Source organism: Lolium perenne, chromosome 5, assembly GCF_019359855.2.
Source record: "Lolium perenne isolate Kyuss_39 chromosome 5, Kyuss_2.0, whole genome shotgun sequence".
NCBI lineage: Eukaryota > Viridiplantae > Streptophyta > Magnoliopsida > Poales > Poaceae > Lolium > Lolium perenne.
In genome coordinates, this window is record NC_067248.2 from 67,903,017 (window position 1) to 67,911,703 (window position 8,687).

The 8,687-nt window shown below is 45.0% G+C and overlaps 2 protein-coding genes across 2 annotated transcripts; one reads left to right on the forward strand and one right to left on the reverse strand.

The window, feature by feature from the left end:
- The first annotated feature begins 244 nt into the window (after positions 1-244).
- LOC127299429 (probable histone H2AXb) lies at positions 245-1,027 on the forward strand. Its single transcript, XM_051329396.2, has 2 exons — positions 245-532; positions 623-1,027. The coding sequence occupies exons 1-2, from the start codon at positions 347-349 to the stop codon at positions 842-844; spliced, it is 408 nt and encodes a 135-aa protein (XP_051185356.1). The 5' UTR covers positions 245-346; the 3' UTR covers positions 845-1,027.
- A 4,125-nt stretch (positions 1,028-5,152) lies between these two features.
- LOC127299430 (uncharacterized) lies at positions 5,153-6,852 on the reverse strand. Its single transcript, XM_051329397.2, has one exon. The coding sequence runs from the start codon at positions 6,812-6,814 to the stop codon at positions 5,303-5,305; it is 1,512 nt and encodes a 503-aa protein (XP_051185357.1). The 5' UTR covers positions 6,815-6,852; the 3' UTR covers positions 5,153-5,302.
- Between the last annotated feature and the right edge of the window lie 1,835 nt (positions 6,853-8,687).

Sequence of the window (8,687 nt, forward strand, 5' to 3'; positions counted from 1 at the left end):
GCCCATACATTTGCGTTTCGAATCGAAAGACGGAAATAGCCGAAACGGAGCGCGCACTTTCCCCGAATTCCATCTCCCTCCTGCGCGCCAAACCCAAAATTTCCGCCTCCTGCGCGCCCCGTGAATCCCATCTCCCTCACCATCCGACGGCTTCGGCCCCCTCCACATCACCGATCCGCGGCCCCGCCGTCCCAACCAATCACGCGCCGCCTCTCCTCCTATATAGCACACCGCCGCCCCTCCCTTCACCTCATCTCAAATCATCCAAGCATTCAAACCTCCTCCACCGTCTCCCACTCCGACCATCTCTCCGGCGACCACCACCGTCCCTTCCCATCCTCCGAAGATGAGTTCCGCCGGCGGCAGGGGCAAGGCGAAGGGCTCCAAGTCCACCACGCGGTCGTCCAAGGCCGGCCTCCAGTTCCCCGTCGGCCGCATCGCCCGGTACCTCAAGATCGGCAAGTACGCGCAGCGCGTCGGCGCCGGCGCCCCCGTCTACCTCTCCGCCGTCCTCGAGTACCTCGCCGCCGAGGTAAACCCAATCCATTCTCCCCTCCCTTCTCCCCACCCGCTTCCCCCCCGCCCAGTAATCTCACTCCGATTCGATTTCTCTTCCCCCCAGGTCCTCGAGCTCGCCGGCAACGCGGCGCGCGACAACAAGAAGACCCGCATCGTGCCGCGCCACATCCAGCTGGCCGTCCGCAACGACGAGGAGCTCAGCAAGCTGCTTGGCGCCGTCACCATCGCCGCCGGCGGCGTCCTGCCCAACATCCACACCACGCTGCTCCCCAAGAAGGCCGGCAAGGCCAAGGGCGACATCGGATCTGCCTCGCAGGAGTTCTAGAGCCTTCCAGATCGAACAACCATGGCTCACTCTTGACCCAAGATTTGAGTCCTCTGTCCGTCTTTACTACAGTAGTATGGTGATGCGCTAGGCTGTTAGATTAGTTTCTTGGTGAATGTTTTGGTTTGGTGTATCGATGATGAATCTGGTTGGTATGGAATACAAGCAATCTGGTTCATGTTATTACTTGCTGGATCTAATGTTGTGAAGAAATCTTATGTGTTCCAATCTGTGCATTCTCGCCAATACTTGTGTCCCCAATCCCTTATTGCGTGGATCGATTTGCCTGCAGATTAATGACAGAAATCTTGTTAGAATCTGTTCGTTTATCTTAGTGAATCCTGTGTTGCATCTTGCTGAGGGCAATCTAGTTACCGTGGTTCCTTTACTGGATTTGTGATTGTGAAAGATCTTATGAATGCAGAGCAACTAGCAGTTCTGCTGAGGCATTGCATCCATAAATTAGCCTGTGCTGTAATGGCTGAAATATTCTGTTCGAATTGACTTATTTTGCTGTGGAATGTGAATTTGTTAGTCCGGTAATTTGAGTTGGGCTCTGAAAGGTATACAACTGTTGGTTGGATCAACCATTGCGAGACCCCTTTTGTGCAGTGCATTTCGGCATCAGAATCCACCTTGCTGCAATACTGAAACATTTGCAGATCATCACAAATGCACGCCCCCCGTAGCAGGTTTCAGTAAGTGCCTAAGGGGTGACATGAATGATTTCGACCCTGTTTGGGAACTTCATGTATTTGGCACAAGTTCAGCAATGTGGCTGTAAGTTGCTTTTGTGAGTTAGCATTCATACCAAAAACTGCCTAGTGATATTAAATTGGTTCTGGATTTGAAGATGTCAACAAACCCCAGTGGGAAATCCAGATAGTATGTAAATAGCTGGACCACTGTTTCTCACCAGACACTGATGGCTAGCGCTTGCTAGATGTCTGCACAATTTCGTGCTCAATTAATGAAAATAAACCTAGCTGTCATTTCGTACTATCTTGCAGATAAAAATAAGCCGAAATGAACACCAACAAGAATACCACAGACAGTTTCAGTTTTCATCATGTGTTCTTTTGCACTGGAAGTTGTTTTGATTATCACATTATATTTATTGTTACAATCCCTCTATGTTCCTTCTTTCTACAATTTGAAGATAAGCTTAACATAATTCATTTACTTTGTCAGGCTGAATTCAACACAAGTTGTTTTCTTTGGTGCAAAAGTATAGTCTGAACTGTCATTTGGCTTTTATCTGGACCATCACCGACATATAAGGGTAGTCCAACAAGCTGCCAGTAGTCCGCTTTTTTCCCCTTCCATATAACCTTTTTTTTTTTTTACTTTGTTTGTATATTTATACGGTGAATCTTCTCCATCTATACAAACCGCAACACCTACTTTTGAAGAAAAACACAATTTATTATCTTCATTTTATCTGAGTATTCTGGTTGTAATTTTATTCCGAGTTGTAAATTTGCATAACAGGGAGCCAGTTAAATCTTGTGCAACGCTTAAACCCTCGCAAGGAACTTCAAAGGAAAAACCAACACAAGGCAACACATGCACAGGTCAAAGAGTTGCTTTGTCTCTGCTTGAATTATCTTTTTATAACCTGGAACACACACAAAGCTTATGTCAAAATATCCTAGAAAGATGCTTCTAACAACTGTAATGGTCAACTGACAATTGACAGCAGAAAATATCCAAATGCTCTGTAAACACTTCAACAGAGAGACAATTCCTTGTGCTTTTATCAACTCTGAAGTGATGCTGATAAGTTTTGGTCAGTTGGCCCTCTATTGCTTTTTTGTGGTTGAGAAAGGCCCTCTGTATTGTTACTTTCTTTTGTGATTGAAGGCCCTCTCTGTATTGTGATATGGAAGTACGTAGTATTGTTCTCTAGAATGAAGCATCACCTGCTGTCTTCAGCAACTGTTCTGTAAACATTCACCTATATCAGGAATAATACAATGAGATTGGGCTTGTTCACCTCATAAATGAAGACCTTCTGCAGTTTGTTTGGCCTGGGGTCTATGACCTGGAGTTTTTGAGTGAGGGTTCTTGAGTTTTTTATCTGTAGCTTGTGTTATATAGTTCATAGAGCTTTCAGTTTCAGTTTCTTTTGTGTCTGTTTTTCTGCCAGTTTTCTTGGCTTCTACATATATTCCCCCTTCTTTCAATGAAAAGCAGAGCTCCTGCCGTTGAGGCTCTTCAGGAATAATACACTGGATCCCATTTTAAGTTGCATAGGAGTATCATTGAAAGCAGATGTATGAAAACAAAGACAGTAACTGTTAGACTGGGTAATATAGTAGGAATTTATAATCACTGCTTTGTTGTTTCGGTGAAACTGGAGAGCAACCCTTGTGTGCTAGTGCCATAACCATCTTAAAAATGTTTAACTGCCTAACTGGGATGTACATCACTCTTAAATAAACATATCACAGGGATAGTCATGCTATATAATTTTGCAGATAAAGTTAAGCCCAAACGAATACCAACATTATTAATAATAACAGTGAAGTTCGATTAGTGAAAGAGGAGTCTCCACAATGGCATTTGGCTGTTGGCCAGATAATCACCTACAGCCAACAAGCTGCGATTAGTCATTTATTTCTTTTCACATGCCGTTTTTACTTGTTTTTCTATACCTTTGCTACGATGTTTTATGGCACTCCGCCTGTCTTACAAGAAAACCACAATTTATTCTCTTTGTTTAATCTGACTATTCTGGCTGTAATTTTATTTTGAATTGTAATTTTGCATAGCAGGAGCCAGTTAATTCTACTGCAGTGCATAAACCCTCACAAGGAAACTTATTAAGAAAATAAACCACACAAACAAGAGTGCTGTGTCTCTGCTTGAACTATCTTTCCATTATGTGCATGAACGACCAACACTCAAATACCACACCCAAAGCTTATTTCAATATATCCCAGGAAGGTGCATGTAACAACTGTGAGATAATTCAGGATTGAAAACAGAAGAGAGGCACATGCTCTATAACACTTTAACAGAGAGATAATTCCTTATGCTAATCTCAACTATGAAGTGATGCTGAGCTGGACTTCCGCAGATACTGAGAACTGTTGGCTACTTGGCCATCTGTATTGCTTTTCTGTGGTTGCTGAAAGGCCCGGTTTATATTGTGGTACGGAAGTAGTAGTGTTTTCTATAGAGTATCATCACGTAATGTCTTCAGCAATACAATATGGAAGTAGTAGTGTTCTGTAAACATTTACCTATATGAATAATAATACACTGGAGCCTATTTTAACTTGCATATATCATCGCAAGCAGATGCATGACAACTAAAACAGCACCTGTTACACTGGGAAATATAGTACTCCCTCTGATTCAGAAAAAGTGTCAGGATTTTAGTTCAACCACAACACTTATTATGGATCGGAGGGAGTATCAACTACCATCACTATTTTGTGTTTCTGTGGAAACTGGAAACCAACCCTTGTGTGATAATGCTGTCAGACATCACTTATCTTTTTTATGCAAATGTGAACATCTAATGCAAAATGTGGCAAATTCAGAATGAGAGAGTGCAGCTCTCTGTTTGATAGATCATAGTACATATACCGATTAGTTAACACCAAGAATTCAAAGTCTATATGTAAGCACATTGCGTTGTCTGTCACCACCACGAAAAATGTGGCAAATTCACATGCCAATACTTAAGGTCCATTGTGCAATCGAATTTGCAGATTGACACAGTGCAGATTAGAGCATGAAGCCACAAACAGGGAACTTGTATTTGCTTAAGCTCATACATAGCTCTCAAATAGAATAGAATGCTACACATTTCTCTCTTGTTTACATGTTCTCTGAAAGACCTTTTGATATAGCACAGCTGAGATGTCCATGTTGTGGATAATATTCAGTTTAATTCCATCATAAAGATGGTATTATTTCAGTACTATACATGTTCTCTCGAATTTCATCAAGTATAATTTTCAATCTGAAAGAGTTGAATTATACGGTCCAACTACAGTCACTGCTACTATTACTTTTCCTTTTTAAGTTAATGGTTGTTTTTTATTCAACACAGCAAATTGATTTAATTATTGTTCCAACTATTAATAGGCTCCCAATGTTTTTTTATTGAATATATTACCGAAAACCGCATAGCGCACGCAACATTACTAGTTATGACAAAAGAACCCCAACAGAAAATCTCCATAGATCCTCAATGACTGCCATTGATCTTGAAACACCCAGTAATCATCATGCCATGTAACTCCACAGATAAAACATATGGTAATCAACAGCAAGAAAAGACATATACTGAAATGCAAGCAAAAAAATTGACTTCATTGCATAGTACCAGCCGATTCATCACATAGCGATACAGCTAGATAGCAACCTGATCATTTCGAGTAGCATACTGATAAGCATATAAAGAGGATGGAACATAGAAAAAAAGGAAAAAAACGCACTCCTTCACTGGGCCCTGGTGGCATAGATCAAGGAGATTGCGGCCACCATGGTCGTAGTGGCGGCATACACCCATGCCCAGATGCCACCCTTGTTCCTCTTCTGGGCTTCAGCCACTGCGAGCTGCAGCAGCTCAGCCTCATTGGTAAGGACTTCGATCTTGCTGTTCTTATCCTTCAATGCAACCCTCAGCTCCCCAATCTCACTGTCCATTTTACCATTGGAGTTCTCCAATGTCTGAATTTTGGACATCAGCTTCCCTGCTTCAGCCTTCTCAGCAGCCAGCGCTTTCTGAACAGAATTCTTCTCGCTTTGCAGGCGTGAATGCTTGGTATCAAGTTCATGACAGGATGTTTGGAGCTGTGACATTGAAACATGAAGCTCTTCCAGCTGAGCCCTCAGCTTAACCGCTTCAGCATCCTTCTCACGTGTTGCTCCCTCAGCAGCTTCCTTGTCAGCGTGGGTTTCCTCCACCTTCCTCTTGAGGCTCTCCAGTTCCTTCGTGATTTCAGTCTTCTCAGCGTCGAATGCCTTGGACGCAACCTCCTTTGCCTTCACCAGCACACCCAGTTCCACCTTGAGCCTCTCAACCTCAGCTGCAGAGATGCTGTGTTTCTTCTCTGCCGCTGCAACCTCTGATTGGAGCTTATCGCTTTTGCCCTTCAACAGATCAAGCTCCTTCTTCTTCGCCACCACTTCAGCCTCTAATCCCTCTGCCTTAGTCACAGACAGCGCGAGCTCTGTTTCGAGAGAGGCCACCCTCGCATCCATCTCCGCCTTCTTGGACCCCAGCACCTTCAGTTCTTCCACCTTGGCCGTCAACTTCCCCTCCATTTCCACCCGGTACGCCTCCATCTCTTCCTTGAATTCCTGGAAGCTCCTTTCCACCTCAGCCTTCTGGGCCAAGACCACCCGAACAGCCTCCTTGGCTTCCTCCAATTCCTTCCCGAGTTCGCCGTTCTGACCGAGCAGCACGGAGTTGTTGGCCTCCAGCTCCGCCATCACGGCCGCCAGGCTCGAGACCTTGTTGGAAATGGAGGCCACCTCGGCCTCCTTCACCTGGAGGAGCTTCAGGAACCGGGCCTTCTCCCCGGCGGCCTCCTCGAGGCGCGCGCGGGCCTCGTCCTTGGCGCCGGCCTCGAGCGCGGCGCTGGACTCGGCGAGCCGGAGGGCGTCCTGGAGGGCGGCGAGGCGCGCGCGGAGCGCGGCGGCCTCGTCGGCGGCGGCGCGGAGGGGCGCGGCGAGGGCGGCCCGCGCGACGGCGCGCTCGGCGGCGCCGAGCGCGTCGCCGTCGGCGGAGATCTCCTCGAGGCGCGCCGTGAGCGCCGCCACCTGGCCGCGCCGCTCCACCGCCTCCTTGAGGAGCATGGAGTTGAGCGTCTTGAGCTGCTCCGCCTTCCGGTCGGGCTCCGGCGACGAGTCCCGCTTCTGCTCCGGCGCCGGCTCCGGCGCGGCGTGGCTGCCGTTGCCGTTGGCGGCGGCGGGGGCGGCGGCGGAGGAGGACTTCTTCTTGGCCATGGTGGTGGTTATCCTAGGGTTCGCGTGTGGCTGAAATGGGACGGGTTGCGGCGCGGATTTATGCTAGGGTTCGCGTCCCGCTGACATGTGGGGCAACGGACCGTGGGCCCACATGGCTGCGAGAGAAAGTGGTGGTGGGTCCGCGGGCGCGAGGTGCAGCGATACGACCGTTGGGTGGGCGAGAGAGTTTGAAATGGAAAGTAACGGACGGCCGAGATGCGCCCTAGTCCGTAGGCTTATCCCGTGCCATGCTGCATTGAATCGGAGACCGGAAAATACGTGTGTGATGCACAGCGAAGGAGGGGCCGTGCCAGTCAGGTCAGGCACACTGCGTGCCAAATACGCGAATTTCCGGCGAGTGGATTGCTCTGTTTTTTTTCGCAGGTGATTGATGCCTCTTGTTTTCTGACCATTTTTATTTCCGTTGAGATCATTGAGGACGTACATGTTACATTTTGTTTTTTGTTTAATGTATTCTCGCATGTATTACCTCCGGTCTTAAATAATTGACGCACCCACTCAGCTAAGTACATGCAAACGCATGGCTTTCTCGGTCCATTAAATTCTATCGAATGGAGTATGTTGGTAATTTATAGAGCATGGAATAAGTTTCATTTTACAGAAATCTACAGTAATACTCCTTCGGTAGTTCCTTCCCTATTTAGAGGTGCCATTCTCGTTTGTTTGCCTTTAACCAAACTAGTACAAATGCCCGTGCGCTGCCACGGGTCCTCAAATTTTATTTCTCAATGCACATATATAATTCGTAACTTATTAAGAAACTTCAGAAAAAATTAAGGATATCATAATGTACCACACCATGATAATACCGAACACAATAGCAAGACAACATTGTTGTGTATTTTCGTGGTTCCAAGTTTTAGGTCTTCTTGTCACTCTTCCGCGGTAAGTCCAACACCTGTGTTCTGAGCCGTCATAACTATCAACTCAACAACTTCTTCTTTTGAATGTATTATTGTCTCCCAAAACAAAGGTGCTGCAAACACATGTATACCTGAAAGAATACTTCTTTTCTGATTAGTCCAAACAACACTTTGATATTCATAGTTAAATGCTCGTGCTTTGCCATGGAGAAAAATGATTTTATCTTGTCGGGCACGGCAAGCACGGTGACTTGTAGTTTTTTAATACCCATCCTATGCGAAAAATTTATTTTTATCCCTCTCAGTATAGGACCAACAACATGTGTTCTTTCTGTCCTTATTACCCCTTTTCTCCCATGTCATATTAGCGGGTTTTTTTATTGTGTAAGTGCGTTAATAACAAGAATTACTTTGTTAATCCTAAATCAGTGTCGATTCAAAAATTGCAACAGAATGCGGAATGTGAAGCAGCGACAAATAAATATAGTGTGTCTCTTTTTTATGCACTGATTCTAATAAGATAGTTAAATGGCCGGTAAGTTGCTATGGGAGCCCACACATAAATGCATAGCGAAATCAATGAAGTTCTAGCCCAGATATATTTTGATGATTTCTCAACTATACTCGTTATTCAAATTATTATAAGGTATTAATTTGTATAACACGCAACAAATAATTATGACAACATTACAATACAATTGTTGCTTTAAGGATCTAAATGTTTTATTCCATTAAAAGAATAAAATGATACTCCCATCATTAAGGAGTAGATAAATTTAAATGCATGCTAACTAAGGCATGCATCATTCTGAGATCAACATAAATCTTGAAGACACCCATCTTAGTAAGCATTTTCAAATACAAAAATCTATACATTATCACAACTGAAACGCATAATTTTTCCTCTTCATAGTGTTATGGGCAGATACCACAACTACTTACCATGCATTATCAATAGTTCAAACACTTCTTTGAATGTGTTGCCATAC

Bases quoted from the DNA above. Each gene is read 5' to 3' on its own strand.
- LOC127299430 (XM_051329397.2), bottom strand. From the start codon at position 6,814: ATGGCCAAGAAGAAGTCCTCCTCCGCCGCCGCCCCCGCCGCCGCCAAC.
- LOC127299429 (XM_051329396.2), top strand. From the start codon at position 347: ATGAGTTCCGCCGGCGGCAGGGGCAAGGCGAAGGGCTCCAAGTCCACC. The intron at 533-622 runs GTAAACCCAATC...TCTTCCCCCCAG, and splicing joins TCGAGTACCTCGCCGCCGAG to GTCCTCGAGCTCGCCGGCAA.